Here is a 20,846-nt window from a genome sequence, read left to right as displayed (position 1 = left end):
CTACGTAACAGTTAATTATATTCAAGAATATAATAATAAATGCCACCGTCTACTTCCTTTCATCATGTTCTGAAATAAAAAAAAAATATCTGCCACTTATCAACAAAAACAAGGAAATACTCATACAAAACTCCATTGAATTTAGTGTTTATTACATAGTTACTGCACGAAAATATTATAAATCTACTGATAATTGCAAATATTACGTTGCAAAAGTTTCTGTCTTCTTTTCGAAGCCAGATTTTTGCAGCGTTTTATTTGTCTTTGGATAATCCGATGATTTTCAAGAGACTTTGAGCATCATTCGTTAAACTAAATAGACTACGCAAAATATACAACCTAAACGTCTATGAGGATGTCGTCTCCATTGATATCAATATCGTCGTTTTGTTTATTCTGACCCGTCAGCAATTCCTGATTGCATCGACAGGCACTCGACTCAATAATCACAAACACTCCAATTATAAAATCCATAAAAAACTTGGCAACGGCTACGGCTGTATATCTAATGCTTTGATCGATTGACTATTTTCATTTATAGGCTTTAGTGTCTTCATTCGAAAAGAAAAAATAATCGGAAATCTGAAATATGCTTGATACTTATTAAAGTGCCTGATAATTACTGAGCCAAAAAACCATGAGTGTGATTTTTTTTAAAGATTTTTACTTCGTCGAATGGTCGAAGGCACTTGCCGTCGTATTCTTCTTTGACTGATTGTTCAGGAGCATAAAACAAGCTTCCTAAAGTTGACGCTAGATTTGTTTGAATAAATCCCTATCAACCAAGCGGTAAACTAAAAAGATAATTGCGAATGACAACTTGTGGAGAAGGGAGAACGAGAGAATCGGAAAATGATTTCTTAAATTGAGTCCAGTGATTCATTTTTGGACTGAAGGCAGTAATAGTCGAGTCGTTACACTGAGAAAAAGATTTTTTTTTCGAAAATTCGAGCCACTTGGATCAAGAAAAATCGTGGCTTAAAGATTTTCAGGAGTAGAATTTCTGAGCAAAGAAAAATCTTTGAGAGAAATGTCAAATTTATCAGCATAAGATTTTTATTCAAGTGTGAGATGTAGTTCGTCTGAGACTTTTTAAGCTACGATTTTTTGAATGTAAGTAGACGCCCTCATAAAAAAAAATCATCAGTGTAAGCTACGAATGATTTCCCTGGTTCTCAAAACCCCCCTCGACTTCAACGCACTCAAATCGTCTCGCCCTCCTCCAACAGCCCGCTGTACGCCGCGCACTCATGATAAACAGTGCAACATCCCTGATTGCACTGGCAAGTGCTGGCCATCTTATGTTTGAAAGAAGCGTCAAGAACAGCCGCACCGACCCCGAGACAAGCAATGCTATTAATCTTCTCAATATGAAACGTGAAGGCCTCGAGTCCAACAGGATCGTTGATAGCAGTCCCCTGTCTTATCTTATTCCCCTTCTTGGTGGTCATCTGCTTGAAGAAATGGCTGCCATCCTTCAAATTCTCAATAATAAACTTGAAGTCGCAGACTTTGCAGAGATAAACATGAGTCCTGCCCACTTGCTTCATGAGACTCGTTTCCATTGTGATGGGGGCGTAGTTCTCCCCAACCTTGTTGATGCAATCTCGTTCATGGAGGAAAGCCATGCCACAGACGCAGGTGAAGAGTTCCCCAGGCTTCAGTTCTTCGCTGGTAGAGGGATCTCTTTCGAATTTACATCGATGAATAATCTCGAACGTGCAGGTGGTGCACAGTGCCCGAACCATATCGCTCATCTTGCTGGTAGCATTCTCACCAGCTGCTGAAGGCTCTGCCTCAGGATGTTGTCTAGCCTCTGGCGGAGCTACATCGTCATCCCACGACTCCAGACCGGCAGCAATAGGTGCAGATGCAATAATAGGAGCACTCCAATTTCCACTACTACTCGGCCCAAAAGAATTGCCACAGGGATTCTGAGCCTCATCGTGTGTCTGCCCTCCCCAGGATGCAGCGAACTCTTTACTGGGTTGAGGTGGCGCCGCATCGTCGTCCCAGGACTCCCCAACGGTTTCAATAGATGGAAGCTCTGGTGGGGGCTCAGGCTGTCCCCAGGAAGACCTGGAGTTTCTCCTGTCATTGTTATTGCCTCCAAAGTTGTTTCGCTTGTTCCAGGAACGATTGTCAGATCTATCTCTGGAGTCGTTTCTCCCCCAGTTGCCAGAGTCACGAGAGCCAGATCGCGGTCGTCCCCGGTTTCCTCGGTAGCCCTGACGATTCGAGTAGCCTGAATCCGAGGTGTCACTGGATCTGCTGTCGCCTCTGTAGTCACGGGAACCACTTCTCGATCGTTGATCTCCGCCGTTTTTAAATCTATTTCCATTGTTCTTGTTGTCTCGGAAGTTCCTCTGGGGTCGATTCGAATCCCACTCGTTGTTTCTGGAGTTTTGATTATCTGAATTCCAGCTGTTCGATCGCGCATTGGCTTGTAGCGGGATATTGTTTGTCCAGGCGTTCAACACTTCCTTCGAAACTTGAGGTGCGGGAGTGTCATCGTCCCAGGATTCCAGGCCATCCTGGATGGGCTTCGAAGAAGGTGGGGGGGCTGAAGGCTGACCCTGGGGAGTGGACGGAGATATTAAATGATTTTATATCTAGTGAAGGGTTACGGGGTCATGGAGTTATTATGATTCTGGAATAAAATTACCTAAAAATCCTCTTTATTTAATTGCAATATTTCTTTTCATTCAAAAATATTCGAGCCTCCAATAGAAAAATCTCAAATGACCTGAGTAATCTTCTCACAATTCTCTCAAAAAAATACTTACCCAATCAGTGCTAGGTACAGGAGGTGCCTCACCATCGTCCCAGGACTCCAGACCATTCTGCACTGCGTTCGTCGCAGCTGCGGGCCCCCCCGCAGAACCATTCCCCCAAGATACACTCGGTAGAGCGGCACTGGGTTCAGGAGCAGCATCACCATCATCCCAATTTTCCAAATTATCTAAATTGGTGTTAGCCACAGGCGCGGGTGTGTCATCATCCCAGTTTTCCAAATTGCTCAGCAAGTCCGTATTGGGCGCTGGTGCTGGTCCATCATCCCACGACTCCAGTGCCAAACCGCTAGAAGCTGGTGTCGGTGCTGGTGCATCATCGTCCCAGGACTCCAAATTCTCTGAACTCTGGGGTTTCGCAGAATCATTATCCCAGGAGTCCAAAGTCCTTGAGGATGCCCCTGAGGTGCCCCAGTCGTCCTGCTTCTTCGGACCCTGACGACTACGACGATCGTTTCGAGAGCCTCCCTTGTCCTTCCAGTTATCAGCTTTCCGGAATTTCGAGGCATTGGAGTTGGTGGGAGTGGGTGCATCCTCAGTCCCGTATTTTCTCTTCCTCCATTCTCTGTACGAAGTCGCCTCGTTGGGATCGTTGAGAGCTGACGCTGGGGTCATCTTCGGGGTCTTCTCCTGGGGTGCAGGAGCGTGGAATCGAGAGGTCGGAGACTCCCCATTATGCATGGGCACTTGGTAAGAAGGATTTGATGATTCGACACGATTATTCGTGTCGCTCCAGTCGTTGACTCGGGGAATTCGTGACTCTATGGGCTTTGTCAAGGGTGGCTGGGAGGGCTGACCCCAGTAGGGGTATGTCGCACCAAGGGGCTGCGGGATGGGAGCGTTATTTTGGGGATGAAGGTGGCCCTGCATTTGGGGAAGGATAGGCAGCTGACCCTGGCGTGACAGACAGTAGACGTGGGCGTAGTAGTCTTCGATACTGTTGAAGACTATCTGGCCGTTCGTCTGGGCGACTTTGGGCATTGGTTGAGGCACGGAGGAAGAAGGGTTCGGGGCGATTTTGAAGTTGATGTCGTTGTTGTTGAGGGTACTGGCGCTGGAATTGTTTTAGTTTTTTTACGAGGAGACATAATAAAGTCATAAATGAAATGCACAAAAAAATAAAAAACTCTACATTGCTAATCTTAATGAAAAATTGCATATTCTCAATTGTTTGGTAATAAAAAATTGAGGGAATTTATTAATTGCATTAGTCACTCATGATATTGGAGGGAATGCGTAACAGTGACATGCCAAGTTGAAAAAACTCACGCAATCTTCAACGCAACTTCCTCTGGCTTCTTTCCTCTCTGTTTGTACTCTGAAATTGATATCCGTTTGCGACTCTCCGAATGTGCTGAGGCTCCCCCAGGGTTCCTATCGTGATCTTCTCGACAATGGAGAAATAGCACAGACATTAGGAAAACTTTTCAACTCTTCTTTATTACGAAGAAAGATTCGAAGTAAATTGAATGCAATCATTTGGTCGAGCTACCTTATATTAATCACTATTAGCATTTGAAATCAAAAGAGTTCCCAAGGTAAAACCAACTTTTCTGGGTGACTTCATCGAGTCCTTGGAACTCTGAGGGAATTGTGCAAATTAATAACCAAAAATATTTTACTTTGGGGCACACCCCGGTGGTCGGATATCGATCTATCCTTTATTTTTCGATTAAAAAGAACCGAAGCCAGAAAAGAAAAGAACAACACAATTTATTTGACTAGATAGACCGAAATTTCAGCTAAGAAACCAAATAATTAATTTCAATCCCTGGAAATGCAAAAAACTCACCAAAAATGCCAGAATCATCTCCATTCTGGCCCCCAAACGATCCTGACGTTCTCTTGTTCATTTTTTCGTAAATAAAATTCCTTGTACTGCAATCTTCCTATTCACAAAGACATGGTACGCCGGCCGGTACTGCAACAACTGAATTATTCCCGAAATCGGTCAACACAGATTGATAAATTCACTCTTAAATTTCTAATCGCACAAAAATGGCACTGCGAGAGCAACAATCGACCGAGGATCGTAGAAATACGAATGTGAATGAGTTTTGTGAGAACTTGAGACGCAGATATCGCAAAATGAATAGACTTGAGAATGCGAGTATGTAATCTGAGGACGAGGACTCGAACGAAGCTAATATTCAAGCCCAACACTTAGAATTCGCTACACGTAACTATTGGCTCAAGCAAAGTGTCGCCCTCATGAAAATACCAGTCGAGCATTATTGGTTTTTGTTTTGATTATCGAAGCACACTCGCGAGTTTCGGAACCCCTAAAGGGTCTTTTATTTTCCGTGGACTGTAGATGTATACTGTCTTCGTTTTATGAGCTGAGGCTGGGGCTGGCAAGTGCGCCCGATCGTAAATAAAACACGATATTATAAGTGAGAAGCTTTATTTTTTGGTTGCACAATGAGGGAGCACGTCTTTCTTTGTTTCGTGAGGACTCGGGAGTGTTGGCTTGGTACAGTGAACAATGAAGTGCTGGATAATGGCGGAGAAGTAAAATTATTGCTGTCGAGATTGTTATGAGAGGAAGCGTCGCCGGCAAAGATCTTCGATCGGTATGTCAACACAAGTTTATGTAGAACATATTTCGCAAACGATTTTTTATCGCATTTCAATGGCGATGTATCAACTAATGAAGTGGTGTGGGATTAAGGGGGATCGCGAATCTAAAAATCACATTTTGCACGTTCCCGGTACGGAGGTCTGTTTTCGTGAATTCTTCCCGCCCATCGGTGTCTATGTATTTTTTCCAGCCACGAAATTCCAAAAAAAAAGAATCAGCAAAATTAGAAAAATATTGCGAAGTAGCCCGGAACACTTACTTTATCGGAAATAATGAAATAAAAATCTAAAACGATAGATTTTAATCAATATTCGGTGATAATCACTAATTTTCGGTGATGTGACCTCTCAGAGAGGCTGTCGAATACTGATTTTGACCATTTCCCCACGAGGATCAACAGTTCGTCGGTGGAAACAGTGTTGCCAGGTTGTTCTTAGGCGCTTGTCGAAGGCCTTGGAGGGAAACTAGCCAGGGGGCTCGATGGCAAAGAAAATGCATCTTGAACTCCACAGGGTGCCATAATTTTTTACCCTTGGACCTCTATTTAGTCCCGTGACCGGGAATAAACCCATAAAACCTTCTTCGGCCGACCATGTCTTCATCTTAGAGGGACAAACCATGGGTTTCGAGCACTTGCTCACAACAGTGGAAGGATTAATTTGCAATTCATAAAAAGCGGGCACTTTTTGACCATTCCATATACTAGAATCAGCTCGGTCGTTGTTTAGGAGGAAATGGGGAAATTCTCTCCATTTTATTGCGCTGCAGGTACATAGGCGAATGGAAAAAATGCCATGTGCTTCGGTTCCACTCTTTGGAAGGAGTAAAATCCCGCGGGGATTCCCCGATGAATTGTAGGTGATAAGAAACAGGGAATTCCATAAATTGCCTTATTTAATTTTCGGGAGGGTAGCGAAAGTTCTTGGCAAGTTTTTAGCTTTTTCAGGCTTAAAAAAATTTAGGGTTCGCTCTCGCATATGGATTCTCCTTTTCTTCATCTTCGAAGAATCCAATTTTTAATCCTCTTCTTTGTCTTGACTGGGAAAGGCAGAACTATTAATCTGATATTTATTTTGGATAACTATGTCCTCTATTTTCTCTATTTCGGTTTTACATTGGAAACCATTGCCGTCCTAGCCGTAGCAGCCGTTGAGTTTAAAAGTCGGAGGAACCGTGGAGTACGTTGAACGCTGAATAGGATGTCTTCACAACCTGCAACAAATTTTCCGATGAGGGAAAGTAACGGCCTGAGAAAATAAACCCCGATAAAATAATTTATTTTATCTACTTGAGAGTAGCTAAAATCAGTTTCTACATTTTCCTGATTTTTTTTGGGCCTGAGGGCCTAGAGGGAAAAGGATCTTACCAACCCGTCGTCAGACCCTAAAAAATCCCGGATCTAGAATGCAATAAAATTTTCGGGACGAGGATTACTTACACTGTTGAACGAGTCTATCGATAGAGTCAGGATATATCCACTGGTGAATTTCAGGGGTTTCTGAGCCCTAGCTATTATCATGGCTAAACTTCGTTTGGTTGAAGTACTTAAGATTGTCCAGTCCATGCTGTAAATGTCGTTGCAAAGTCTTTCACTCTGAAAATATACGGCTCAGGATTACACTCCGTAATCGACTGAATTCCGCGGCTCATCTAGACTATTTTCACGTATTTACTCATAAACTCCCGTCGAAAGCGCTCAACCTCGTGCTTTTTCTCATAAAAAAACTACTCACGGCAATCGTGATTTGATTTCCTGCAAAGCACGGCATGAATATCTGCACAATCATGCTCAAGAAGTACAAGAAGATGGAGAGAAGTGTCGGACTGAAGGCGTGTATCTGAGATAATCGTAAAGTGCTCATGCAGAGTACCAAGGAGCTCACCGTGTACTGCATGAATATCATGCCGCTAAATATGTTATTATTCGTCTTAGCGAACCTATCGTAATCAGCAATTAGTATGAATGGTCCAATAATTACAGATAATTACCATTTACGTAAAGCGCAATTTACACAACTCAAATATTTGGAGATGATGTCTGACACAAGCGGTCAGTTTTTTCGTTTCCAAAGCCTTGAACTCATGGCACTCATTGATGTCCGCGGACTCCCGCAGTTGTTCCTTTATGCGCTGGGGAAGGATCCGGAAACGATGCCCCAGGATCGCGAATTGAGCGCAAGCATGGATCATCATCCCCGGCGCTAGGGTATCGTATCCGGCGTGCATGCAGAGATCGAAATAATGGGCGATAACTTGATGAATGTAGGCGGACCAGAAGCGAGGCGGGGATGTGTAGTCGAAGGGGATCCAGGCCTTGTAGTAGAGCTCGCCTTTGGGGACGTCGCGAAGAATACTCGCAATTGTTAATGTTGTTATTGTAAATAGATGCATGGTGATGTAACGTCTGTTCATGTGTCTGCAATAACAATTTTGTAAAATAGGAAAATCCCACAGAACTGAATAGTCGAATATTTTTGAACGAATGTTATTGCGGTTTAAATAATCCAAATACTTCAGTTCGGGATTTTATCCCCACCTCTTTTGGCCACTTAATTGCAGAAATAATTTCGAAGGCTCAAATCAGTTAATTTTTCTTAATTGAATAGTTTCGATCAAAAGTAATAATGTCATAGTTTAATCCTATCTACTCAATCTGTCAATTTTACTTAATCTTTTTATTGAATTCTCGTTGAATTGCCTCTTCCTCGAGTGTCTCCGGTCGACACGGGTAGGACTCCAGAGTTTTCGCCAGATTTATAAACTCCTGTCTGTGTAGAATACAGTGGGCACCTTTGACACTTCCAGCGATTGTCGAGAGAAGTATAAACGATTTGTTGATGAAACCCTTGACAGTCTCGTACGTTGTGAAAAGCTCGATTATCTGCGACAAAGTGTTTGCGTAAACAAAACATATAACGAAAACGGTGTACGCTGGGTATAATTTTTTTCTCCATGTGGGCCACCACTCCTGAGGTACCCAGACACCCCAGAGACGTAGGAGGGCAATGCTATACGGCAGCATTTGGAGGTAATGAAGTAGTGGTGGAGGCGTTGTCCCAGGATGATCTTCATGGGAGAGCCAACGACAAACTGATGCGAAAATCGCGGAAATAAAGTCATTCGTATGAATAAATTATTATCGGGAATTGCCGCATGTCCCGGCCACTAGCGCTTTAATAATTTAATATGGAGTGTTTGGGAAAGACGGGTATTTGAATTTTTAATCTGCATGAGGCGAATTGGCAGTAGAGGGCTGGTCATTTATGAATGAGGGTTAATATTTTTTTTGCGAAAGAAACATTTCGAATGAGTTTTTGGTGCTGCGGATTAAGTTGAAGTTATTCATTTGAAATAATGGAGTTGAAATTTTTCTTTAATTTTCCCGTTTGGCCCGGAATATCTGGCTGAATTTAAAAATCATTTTTATATTGAGATTTTCTATTCGTAGTCTGGAAAATGGATATCTTACCCCGAATTGAAATGAATAATTTATTGTGGGAAGGTTTTCAATACGGAATAAATTGAAAAAATCGTGCAGATAAAAAGTCTCTTTGCATGATGATTTTTTAATGAGATGGGCAATGCGGAAAATAAATAACATGTTACGACAATCTTGAGTGGGACTTCACAGAGTAAGACATTCTGAGTGAAATTCAATCGTTTTCACTCATCAGTCGAAAAGATTTTCAATTTTTACGACAAATTCTATAAGTTTTATGTTTTTCCCTTTTAGTGGATTTTTTTCCACTAAAAAAAATTGTTGAAAAGTGTAAAGTGCTATTTATTTGTGTTTATCGGAATTGTAATATCCCCACGCCGACAACATCGAAGTGATTTAATTAAGTTTTTACTGAGACTGTACGTCACAAAGAGCTTCATATGTTCTCGTCTCTCTCGCACTGCAGAAGAAGCCAAGAACAATATTTCAGTACCCACTGTAGGGTCTCACTCTTCACTTTCCCGCTAGAAGATGATCGTCCCTATAGCCAGGTTAGTTTTTCAATACAAATAAGAATTACAATAGAAATGGAAACATTGAATTGTTTAAAGGATAGGATTATTGTATTATGCAGATGTCGAATGCTGTTTTTTCGAGAGTATCATAAAATATTTTACTCCACATATTTCCATGTTCTTTAATTTTCATTCTTACAATTTTTATGATGCACTCAGAATAAAGGACTATTCAAAGCAAAGTAGATTCTTCGAGTTAAACATTTTATGCTCTCTATCTTAAAAAATAACTTCCAATTTTATTGTCAGAGCCCACGACAAATGGACGCAGTACGCAATAATCGAGTTGCAAGGGGACCTGGAGGCTGCCTCCTCAGACCCAGAGAGTGGCCAGTTCATGGGTGATCTTCACTACACCAAGACTGGTGTTCCCATAATGATTCTGGGAATGCACATACTTCAGGGTAAGGAGACATCTCTGGCGAAGCCAATGGCAGTATTTGAACAAAATAAAAATGAGGGTGAAGAATTGAAGTATCTGATCAAGGGGATGATCACGAAGAAGCTGACGTTTCGAGGAAGACCGAAACCCATCGTCACAGATGTTCCTCTTTCGAGATAATTATCAACTCAATGCACTGCAAGTCTTCTTTCATTCTGAATAACTCAAAATCTGCTGAGTGTAATTTAATGTGTTCTTTATTTTTAGTGGATTTTTCACACTTTAACATGAGACTGGATTCCACCAAGTTCAATCGCTCAATGAGGAGACACTGCCTATTTCAGAAGGTTCAGTTTGCAGGATAAGAAATTTTTCATTACACCAGAGGAGAAGGAAATAGATTTAAGAGTTATTTTTATTACAAATGAATTATTTAAATACAAATTAGCGTAATTTAATCTTTCATCTCGCCCTCCTCGTCCTCCTCCTCGACCCCTCTTATGTACATGACATTGTTACAACGAATTAACACTTCACCGAGGTTCCCTGTGCACACCCCGTCGACGTGTTCCTCGGTGTTGGCTAGTTGGAGGTTCATGTATCCATCAACAGAGACTAGGTAGCCTTTGTACTCGTGTCCCCACTTGAGTTTAACCATTACTGGCTTTCCAGTAAGACCATTGAGGAATGGTTTGGGGTTTATGGGCATTGTCGCTGCCATTGTTGTTGATTGATATTTTTTTTCCTAAAAATATAGACATCGTGAGGGGAAACGCGACATTAGCTCCGGAGAAATTTATTATTTAATTAAATTTAATTTTCTAGAAATCGAATTAAAAGATCCACTTAACCTCTTTTTTGTGCGTGTAAACAATAGTTGAGGTTAGGATGTTTCACCGGAAAACGTTTTGGAATATATTTACCAAATATGACAGCAGAAGATTATTTGTCAAGTCTTTATTAACTATTTGTTTATTCATTTCTAAAGTAACCATAAATATTCTAAGCATACTTACTGGGAGTCCTAATAATAATTAAAATATACGTTTTATTTATTGTTTGGGCGGCGTTGCGTCAGGCTCCATGTACCGTACAATAAGTTCCCTTTTTCACAAACAGATGGCCGATTCTATGGAGAAAATTGGCATTAAAAAATCAAAATTAATTCAGTCTGTGTACAGAACTGAAAACGATCTCATTTTCCGAAGCCGAAATAATTTACATTTGTGCACGGAAATAATTTTTTTATTTACAAAATATCCTTATTAACAGTGGGTATCTAGTATTTTCACTGTCGATACAACAGAAATTTTTGGAGGCCGTCGCATGACGCCATCTACAACTGAAAACCCATTTTATGGATTTTTCGTTCCATAATTCATAATTGCGAATGTGGGATAACAATGCTAGGGAGTGCAAACCACTGTCTCCGTCTTTAGGTCAAACTATCAATTTGACTTTTCAACTTTTCTACTGAACGCACTTTTCTGTTGTTCATAGTCATTTCTAGAGCGTGGACACATAAATATATCCAAATGAGTTTTTTTACATTGTAATATTATAGGGAACTGTAAATTATCCCTGGAAAACCTCTCACACTTCATTTCATTCACCTTCGCGCCTCTTTTCAACTTCGGGTCAAATCACATGGGTCAAAATGACGGATCATTCAGTTCCAGTGAATTTGTTTCGACCGTGTGATTCTCGATCAACGAATCGTGTGAGAAAAAATCATGCATTCAATTCTCTCCATCTTAATCACGATATCTATACCCGTATATTCCCACGATTTCTCGGTTCTTCATCACGAATATGTGAGAGTACGTAATTCTCCCAGAATATCATAATTCCTAATCAATTCGCAGCAGTAAAATTCCAGTTTCATTCCTCCCAAATTATAATGAAATAAAAATGACCACTTCTTCAACATCCCGTCAAGATCAACCCTCGACCCTACCCTAATCCCCATTGAATAAATCCCACGCGAATAAGATTTTTCATTGAATCGCATCGATCGATTTTCCCCAAAATCCATAAAATCCCACGATTTCCCAGAAGTTCATCCCGGGATAAGTTCCAGTGCGAACGAAATCCATTACATGCACTGCGTCCCACTCGACGGGGAGGACGAGGTGGCAGGGGATAACAGGGGGAGTCGTACAGCTGGCGCAGGTTATGTATCAGTAAATGTGTACGATCGCACGCGTGTATTTTTTGTCTCCATGCATATACATGCACAAGATCCACCACACAAGCGACAAAAGCGACAAAGGGGAATGTTCAGTTCTCTTTTCTCTGCTTCCTACTCCTCTCCCCCTCAACCCTCCCAGCACACTAGCCTTTCCCTCCTCCTCCGCCCTCTCTTTTCGCCCTGGCAATCTCGCGAGCATGGGTCTCTCGATTCGCGTTGAGGCAACGCGGTCGAACCACTGTCCTTATTCACCACCGCTCTCACTCAGTCCTGCGCATGCCTTTCTCGTGTCCTCTCGAATCTTTGTCTTTTATTTGTCTTTATATATTTTTTACGCCATTCGCCATCTTTGGTTTCCACGATGGATTGGATTTTGTCTGTGTGAGATGCGAGAAACTGTTTCAGGGGGATTTTTGGGGGCTCCTCTGGCCCTGGCGATTTTGCTAAGATGCACTGAGACGTTTGATTGAAAATTTTGGAAGGATTGGGGGTGAATTCCGCAGATGAAAATCCCCGGTTTCTTTGGTACATGAATATTCAAGAAAACCGATGAATGGAGGAATTTTCATTCAAGATTCGCGGGGGAATTTGTGAATGAATCGGAATGGGAAATTACAGACCATCAAAAATGTTTATGAATAGCAATCAAAACACAGGAGAACGTGGAGGGATCGACATTTTTTTATTGAAGCACTGCACTTAAATTGCTGAATAAAATCCTGTCGACCCCTGTGAATAATACTTGAAAATGAAAGAGAGTTTTTATAAATAATGGGCGAAGTACGAGGTAGTGACAAACGTGAAATAGCCTCATGGATACCCAATAGATAGATTTAAAAATCGAGCTCAACACATTGTTGAAGGTTCTGGTAATTTCTTGTAATTTGTCTTCGTGTTCTTCCCCGAGGCATCGTACGCTTACAATGGCTCTTGCTTGTGATCGAAATAAAAAAAAATAATAATGCGAGAACGCTAAAATGATAATCCCACAAATACAACTCACCAAATTAATGCAGTTAAAAACTATCGGTAAATAAATATTCACAAAAACGATGAATGACGTAATTGTCATTCACGATTTGCCGTAGAATTTGTGAATGAATCACAATAGGAAATTGCACTCTATGAAAAATCTTCATGAACACCCCCGAAAAAACCGGGAGAGCTCCGCAGTCTGCCTGCCCTTCATCCCTTCAGGGAAAATTCTCCCCGAAGCCCCCACATATGCTCCAACAAATGCCTGAAATCAAACGAGACAATAATTTTTTTAAAAAAGAAAAATAAAAACAATGGTTGAAGTACAAGGTCGAGGCGAAAGTGAAATAGCGTAATGGACACCCGTTAGGTAGAATCCAGGTGTACCCTTACTCATCTCCCTTCCCTCTTCCCCACTCACACATATCCAAATAAAAATGCCCACGATTTCGTGTTTTCTGGCGTGTGAGTCGGAGAGACTAGTGTTTCGTGGGTACGCCACCAGTGTCGCCTCAGCTCATTCCGCCATCGTCGGCCGTGGTGTGTGGACGTGACCATCTCGCTCAGCAATTAAAATAACGAATAAATAAATAATAAAAAAAAGAAACATTTACAACTGCATGTGAGACGGGAGAAATCAAGTGGGGAGTTGCGACTCGTGCTCCGGACAATTATATTATTTAATTTATCTCGTGTGTGATTTATTGAAGTTCAGTTGGTGTTTTCGCTGTGGATTAATTTTTTGTGATTTAATTTGTGTTGTGAATGTATTATTTGTGATTTTTTTTCAAGAGTAAATCCGTGACACCTGCGCACCATTGCGTGAAGATAATCGAGTATTTCTACGCATCAGCACAACGTCAGGTGAATTTCAATGATTTACATGATCCTTGGGACTTTATTGTTTTGCTGCAACTGTTTTTTACCGTTAATGACCCCAATTAACGGACATTAATGGGCCTTGGCAATGACTCAGAGCTGTAATTTTGGGGCTTTTAAGGGTGAAAAATGGATTGGGCTGGTGATAAGAGTTGAATAGAACTGTGGATGTAGCTTTTATGGGGATTTGAGAAGGCACAAACGGTGGCGTTGGTGCGTGACCGGTTCGCAAACGCCCAACGGTTCTTCCTTTGTCGGGAAAAGGAATCCAGTCTCTCTCTTTCTCTCTCCCTTTTTCCAACCTCGCTCTTCGCAGCGAAATGTTTTATTTCAACTGTCTTGGCATTTTTATTTCATTGGTACTCTGGGCTTTTTTTTTTCGATCGTTTTCATCGCCACAAGGCGATCACGATCTCTCCCTTTTCTTTATGGGTTTTTTTTCCATGTTTTTTTTTTGTTGAGAGGCTCGTTTGCGCTTGCGAAATCGATCGGAGGATGTTTCGTTGTAGGGAAGATAGGCAGAACTGTGGGTGACTAATCGCCATCGGCGAGAGACATGGCGATCTGATGCGTTTTCGTTTGGTATTTGGGGATGACGATGACACTGGGAAATTATTTAACCGGGTACATGGAGCTTGGCGGGTTTGAGGGGCGGGGAGGTGGGCTTGAAGGGCCAATACTCGTGTGAAAAATTTTTAGAAATGATGGAGAGTTTTGTCGTGACATAGAAATATTTTTACACCCCTAGATTGGATGGAAACGAATGTTGCGCCAGCGAATCCTTCATGTCATTGTTCTTGGGATTTTTATTTCAGGTGTCTTGTTGGTACGTGTCCTCACGGGCCAATTCGTTCTGTGCTTGTGTTTAACTGTCGAGTATTCTCGCACACGAAAAAACTCGAAGCACTAAATTTGATTCGAGAATGTTAAAGTTTAAGTGTTGGTAATTCAAGGGTAGGAAATGGTGAAATTTGAGGAACGATGTTTGATCGCTAATATCTTTTGAATGGACGATGCGATTTTCACGACTCAAACGTCATTCTGAAACGTACAATAATATTTTGAAAATGAAAAACAAAATAGGGAAGTTCACTCTGTCGTTGTTCAGTTGTTCGAGATTAAGGGGAATCCGTTTCATCCCTTTACCCTGGTTATGCTTGAATCGATAATTTTTGTATTTTTAATTCATTCGGCTTTGCATAAGCGCGATGATTTTTTCATTTCCCGAGGGGATTGCATAATTAATACGTCGATCAGCCGTTGAGACAAATGACATTGTTGTTTTTTCCCCTTATTTTTTTTTTACAACTGTTGTTAAAGCGTCATGAATACGTGTAATCGATTACTCTGATAACGTTCAGACGGCGGGCCCCCTACCGGGCAGTAATTGATAATTGCACATAATTAGAGTAATGAAGTAACTGTTGCATAGTTCGGGTTTTAATGGTAATTAACTAAAAACTATATTTAACGTCAATTTGGAGAAATTAATAGCTTCATTTTCAATGCTCACGTTTTGATTTTGTTATGGCGGAAACTTTTGTCTCTAGGTGATACATATGTAACACTTAGTTACATGTTCAGTTCCAATTTATCTTCGCGTTCTTGTAAGTGTCTTCTAGGTTACAAAATTCTTTTTTTTATCACACAAGGTATAAAAATAAATTTTGCGAAAATTAAATATGTGGTTATGAAGGATTTTTCAAGAGAATGACATCCTAAACGTAAAATTGATCGTCCCATTTTGATTTTTATATTTTACAAATATTTCTCGACTTTTGTTCCTCTATTTTTTCCACTGAGAATTTTTTTTTTCTTAATCATTCGTATGTAGTAAACGCCCACATATTCAATTTCCCATTGCGTCCCTCAAATATTCAATCTTTCCATTTTTCCCACCGTTAATTGTTCCATAAACTGCGTATAAAAAAAGTTGTAATAAAATTTTCATTCTGACCTTTTCTGTTGCTCCGAATGAGTCCGAAAAAAATTCAATATCTAAACTTTCTCCACTTCCGTCAGATTCTGGTAAATTTACTGAAAATTTTCTCATAGACGAATCGGCCCTAGTCAATATTTTCCACCTTGAAGACAATTTCCCATTTCCCGAGATTATCATTCCTTTGTGTTTTTTACTTGAAAATGTCCCACTGATGACGCATACACCTTAAAAGAGTAATGCCCACGTAGTGTGGGTGTTTCTCCCGTCAATAGATATCGATTCACCGGTACGAAAAAGCCTCGCTGCGTTTTTTTTTTATTCTTTTCAAGTGATGGAAAGAGAGAGAGTAGAACAAACGGAGAAGGGGATTTTACGATGAGGGGAGGTGCGGGTTCCTCGAAGCGGCTCATCGAGGCGTCGCAGTCGCGTTTCCATTTTCTGTCTTGCTCGGTCCCCAGGGGATGAAAAGGGTCTCCAACGTCCGTACTCGAGGAACTAGAGTGAGAGGGCAAGTACAGGGGGTGGGCGGGGGGTATGGGTGAGGGGTGAGAGAGAGAGAGAGAGAGAAGAGGGAGCCGGCATGCTCCCGAAATAATCGTCGTGCGTATCGATCCCACTGGGGGCCCCAGAGAGAGAGTATAAATTGTCGGTGCTCTATGACTCGACCGGGTACAAGCAGGCGGCTAATGCTTCGCTGCATTTCGAGTAATAGTTTGTGGATGGGGTGAGAAGGGGGGTGGTGGTAGGTACGCACCTCTGCATGACTGGGGGTTTTTCGATCGTCGACCAGGAGGGGGGGAGGGGTAGTTACCAAGCGGGAATTGTTTTGGGGTAGTTACAGGATTTTTGGTACACATAAAATTTCTTGACTAGTGTTTATGGGAAAAGTCAAACAATGAAAATTCGACTTGGAAATTTTCCACAATATGATCAATTACTCAAAGTGATAAAGCGTAATATCAGTAACTAATTTTAAAAATGGAATAGAGTTGATTGATTTCTAAACTTGTTATAATTTTATTGCTGGCTAGGCTCGAGTGATCACTCAACAAATGACTTTGATGTGAGCATTTATAATCGCAATGACGTAGTTTAATTAGAAAACTCATCAGCCAGAAAATTGTTATGACCGAGAAAGAGGAAATAAAATTGACCATTGGGCTTTCTATTCTCATAAAAATCAAAATAAATCGAAGATTTTTTTTTTCATTTTATCTGCTTAAAACCATCAGTTCTTTCTATTGCGTAGTGATAATAGTGGGACGTCCATAATTTATGTAATTTTGATAACTATTCGCTTTTCAAATATTTTCTGTCCTTCTTCCTAAAGTTTCCGAAGACATCGCGAAGGGAAATGAATCGTTCGTAATTTTTCATTGCTTGAGAAAATGATTTATTTCTCTCATTGGAACATAATAATCATGGCTTAAATGAGAGTGACGACAGTGACAAAAGCACAAGTAGAAGTGCAATGTTGAATAGATTCTCATCATTTGGAGAATATTACCGCCTTTACGAATAAGAGACGAATAATACCGAATTCATAAAGTCCGTCTCTTAAGATCAAATTTATTGCTCCTTTCATAATAGTGTTGGATCAAATCAATGCGGTAAAATTCTTCATCTCATTTTTACTTCCAAATTTTTTAGTTACGAAAGAATTTCATCTGTGTAATTAAAATACTTGCCATTCATTAAATAATGAGCCGCCCTTTCTCAGCAAATGAATGGTAATTTCCTAGGTACCTGATTTCGTCGGCAATTCCTAAATTTTTCCCGGTGGGACCCCAAGTATTCCACAGTATTTTAACGACTCGAGTTCTGGCAGAAACATCGGAAGATATTTCGTGGCGGTTTGCTCTGGACCAGACAAGATATAATGGGGGGGACGCCGACGAGAGAGATGAGAGGGGTAACCACATTGGCAACTGACGGCCAACACAGTGGGTATGGGTGGGACGATACGAAGGGAGCCCCATGAACTCGTGAATTTTCGAAATGCCGGTCGTGTTAATAATCGATTAATTATGCTGCCAGGGATGCGGAAAATTCATTGGGAATTATTGTTTTTCGTTGTAAAAACGGAGAAATGATGCATTTGAATTAAATTAACTTCTTTAGGTGCAATATTTACATCGAATATTCAGAAAATCGTGTATTCGCTCCAATGACATTTAATTATATTGAATAAATAATTTATTTATCCCGAATGAACGATTGGCCCATGTGAATGAAAATCTTGGTTTACTGTGACTGATATTTTTTATTAATTTCATCAAATAAATGCGTTATTGGCATTTCTATTATTAGTTAATGGAATAAAATCGAGACAAAAATGAGATATAATTATAATGATGTGGGATAATTCATTTATGTCCTCTGGGATTCTGGAACGGATTCTGGTCTTCATTCCATTTGCCTACAAAAAAATTAATTCAATCTGCATAAAAATACGAATAAAAATTGGATTTACGTGCGAATGAATTCACAAAAATTCTCAATGTTCCATTACAATCTTGCAAAATAAATCCATTAATTTAATTAAAATGAATCATGTTTCTCCTAGAATCGAAGGGCCGGAAAAAAATCTCCCATCGAGATGAGACAAATAATTGAAATAATGCGGGATAATCACTCGCCTCTACGGTATATGTTGGAAAATAAAAATTAATAAACTCCTATTAATGGCTGAGGAATAGCCTGGGAGCCGGGGCTCTTGGTGCAGTCACCTTATAAACCGGTGTACGTAAGGCAGACACGTACACGTATAGCCGCTGTCCTCTCCCCTACCCTCCTCATCCTCTTGCCATGACTGTAGCATCCTGAGTTATATTCCACACGCCAAAGAAGACTCTTACTCGGGCATCGCTAGGGCATTCATTTTACTCTCTGTCTCTTTTTGCTGCGTCGTGCAAGTTTCAAACCCGCCACCAAGAGATTCAAGCACTCATACGTTGAAACATCATCACCTATACGGTTACATTTTTGTGTATACTCGGAGTTGCTGAGAAAGAGCCACAAGCGATTATGGCTGCTTAACTCAGGCGGTGGCTTCTTCCTAGAAAGTCGCGTATGTCGAGTCAACGACGATGAGGACGACACTGGGCTCGGGGAGAGAATTATTGGTGCGAGGTTTATTACTATTGCTTCGGAATAGAAACATCATCTCCTCCGTCGATTTTCCATTATTACATTCTGCGATCTTGATTGGAAGCCGGGTACAATGGTCTTGAACGTTAAAATTGCGATGTTTGGGGATCATTTCTGAAGGGAATGACGTAAACGTCACCTTCAGGATCACCAATTAATTGGAGATTGAGTGGTTCAATTCAATTTGAATTAATTTATTTCTTTGGGACTGTAGGGGTCGTTTTCCACCTACACTTGCCTCTCTCTTTTCATAAATTTAGTCTTCTGGTTGTTATACAAGGAAACAATTGAGAAATTATCCAATAGATTCGAAGGTCTTGAAGTATGACAGCCGATAATTTCCTTGTAGTCGAAATTACCATTGATATTTCTCTCAGTGGGGGTCCTAATGGGGAGTTTGCAAAATTTCAACGCAATCGGTGAAACAGTTTCCGAGAAAATATTAAATCATTTCCGTTAATATTATCAGCGCTATGGTATTGTAAAATATCTTGGTCAGATGAGAGAATTGTCCCTTAATTCAAACACTGTTATCAAGTTGAAAGTAATTTTTCCGGTTTAGGAATGTGGCATGATATACTGCTGATGATGTCATTGAAAGAACAGGAAATTATAACGAAAACTTGAATATCTCTGTCTTTCAATGCCGCCGTTAATTGAATATAAAATGTCCCTCTGGAGAGGGACGATTTAATTTAATACCCGTGTTAAATTCAACAAAACTGGAAAGGACCTCCTTAAGCCATTAATATATGCTTGCCAACTGGTGCAATTCGGACGAATCAGGTCACATTTTGAAACTCAAAAAAACACTTCCAATACGAGAATTAATTTTTCAATCTCACTCAGCTGATCTTCAGGTAGAGATGATTAAAAATTGCACAGTTTGCAGAAGTGAATATTTTTCTGATTTTATGCAGCCATCTTGATTCTCCCAATTGGCATATTTATTTACTTAATTTATTGTAACACATACGACTCTGAAAAAGGCTGATTGCGTGTTGCAATGGAGTTGGTGAAACTTCAGGTCTCGTGGTATGGAGAACGGTGCGTGTGATTCACTGGTGCAGTACCGATGATTCAGTCTCGATGTTGCACTGACACGAGCATTTCCTTGCGGCTCACTATATATGATGGTTGATCAATGCCGTAAATGGAATTTCTCGTGCGTGTAGCAAGACAATCTGCATAGAACTGGGATATTCACTGTAGCTGGACTACTCAATTTTTTTTTTCATCAGCCGGAACAATTATCGAGTGCTGCTGATGAAACTTGTGGATTATTTGGCAGGGCATAATTTGCCTCAGTATCAACTCAATGGGACACTCGCAGTGCCCATTTTGAATATTTTGAAATGAATAGTCTTTAATATTTTGCGATAACTAATTAGATATGTCTCAGGAATTTTCTATTCCATCCTATTACCGACGGAATCCGGCTTGTGCAACAGTTATTTCATTTCTCTCGTTGAATTTGATTATTATTTACTGTCAAGCTGGTCGTTCATCGTCTCTGCGTTATCGAAGTGATCGATTACACGTATATGTGACGCCGTAACAACAGTGGGGATATAAATGGAGAGAGGGGGCAATGACATGTGTCTTAATGGTTGTCCAAGGTATTCATCCAACTCCCTCGGTGAAAAAAAAAATCCTTGCACTCATGCAAAGAAAATTTCTTAATACGAGACTCGCTAAATCCAGTTCTATTCAATCTTCAATCGCTCAACAACATTAGAGTGAAATCCTTCAACTTTTTCCTTCATTTTCAAGATATTTTCCTGAGCTTTAAAATGAGTTCTGACTCGGGGAAATCGCATCACTTGTTCCGGAGATATTAACGATCAAAGTCTGTTACTTCGATTCCACTGTTTCCTATCCTTGAGTTGACAGCATTTAAACTTTAATATTCTCGAATCAACTCGAGTACTTCCACTTTT

General features: G+C 40.6%; 5 protein-coding genes across 22 annotated transcripts in view; 2 read left to right on the top strand and 3 right to left on the bottom strand.

The window, feature by feature from the left end:
* Positions 1 to 131: 131 nt before the first annotated feature.
* LOC135163010 (uncharacterized) lies at positions 132 to 5,786 on the bottom strand. 2 transcript variants are annotated; one of them, XM_064122114.1, is made up of 5 exons: positions 5,633 to 5,786; positions 4,585 to 4,722; positions 4,062 to 4,176; positions 2,787 to 3,846; positions 132 to 2,576 (listed from the first exon to the last, which is right to left on the bottom strand). In XM_064122114.1, exons 2-5 carry the CDS (start codon positions 4,643 to 4,645, stop codon positions 1,203 to 1,205), a joined length of 2,610 nt encoding a protein of 869 aa, XP_063978184.1. In that variant the 5' UTR covers positions 4,646 to 4,722; positions 5,633 to 5,786; the 3' UTR covers positions 132 to 1,202. The 2 variants fall into 2 exon arrangements, with proteins under 2 accessions (XP_063978184.1, XP_063978185.1); XM_064122115.1 differs by lacking the exon at positions 5,633 to 5,786 and having other exon boundaries at positions 4,585 to 4,944.
* LOC135163006 (bromodomain adjacent to zinc finger domain protein 2B) overlaps positions 5,347 to 20,846 on the top strand; it is a 47,554-nt gene continuing 32,054 nt past the window's right edge. For 7 of the 17 annotated variants that reach the window (XM_064122092.1, XM_064122087.1, XM_064122091.1 and 4 more), the window contains exon 1: positions 13,444 to 13,799. The gene's annotated coding sequence lies outside the window, so the exon portion shown is untranslated. Of the gene's footprint in view, positions 5,366 to 13,442; positions 13,800 to 20,846 lie in introns of those variants that run through there. The other 10 variants (XM_064122083.1, XM_064122089.1, XM_064122085.1 and 7 more) reach the window with 4 other exon arrangements.
* Positions 6,358 to 8,475, bottom strand: LOC135163030 (odorant receptor 94b-like). The gene is made up of 5 exons (XM_064122153.1): positions 8,040 to 8,475; positions 7,391 to 7,789; positions 7,107 to 7,311; positions 6,812 to 6,967; positions 6,358 to 6,585 (listed from the first exon to the last, which is right to left on the bottom strand). The coding sequence occupies exons 1-5, from the start codon at positions 8,393 to 8,395 to the stop codon at positions 6,529 to 6,531; spliced, it is 1,173 nt and encodes a 390-aa protein (XP_063978223.1). The 5' UTR covers positions 8,396 to 8,475; the 3' UTR covers positions 6,358 to 6,528.
* LOC135162258 (uncharacterized protein) lies at positions 8,985 to 10,213 on the top strand. Its single transcript, XM_064120498.1, has 3 exons — positions 8,985 to 9,363; positions 9,637 to 9,967; positions 10,037 to 10,213. The coding sequence occupies exons 1-2, from the start codon at positions 9,344 to 9,346 to the stop codon at positions 9,947 to 9,949; spliced, it is 333 nt and encodes a 110-aa protein (XP_063976568.1). The 5' UTR covers positions 8,985 to 9,343; the 3' UTR covers positions 9,950 to 9,967; positions 10,037 to 10,213.
* LOC135162259 (small nuclear ribonucleoprotein F) lies at positions 10,167 to 10,948 on the bottom strand. Its single transcript, XM_064120499.1, has 2 exons — positions 10,786 to 10,948; positions 10,167 to 10,514 (listed from the first exon to the last, which is right to left on the bottom strand). The coding sequence occupies exon 2, from the start codon at positions 10,488 to 10,490 to the stop codon at positions 10,224 to 10,226; it is 267 nt and encodes an 88-aa protein (XP_063976569.1). The 5' UTR covers positions 10,491 to 10,514; positions 10,786 to 10,948; the 3' UTR covers positions 10,167 to 10,223.

This window comes from Diachasmimorpha longicaudata, chromosome 5, assembly GCF_034640455.1.
Source record: "Diachasmimorpha longicaudata isolate KC_UGA_2023 chromosome 5, iyDiaLong2, whole genome shotgun sequence".
NCBI lineage: Eukaryota > Metazoa > Arthropoda > Insecta > Hymenoptera > Braconidae > Diachasmimorpha > Diachasmimorpha longicaudata.
The sequence above is the reverse complement of the archived record's forward strand: the minus strand, read 5'-3'. Positions and strand labels throughout refer to the sequence as shown.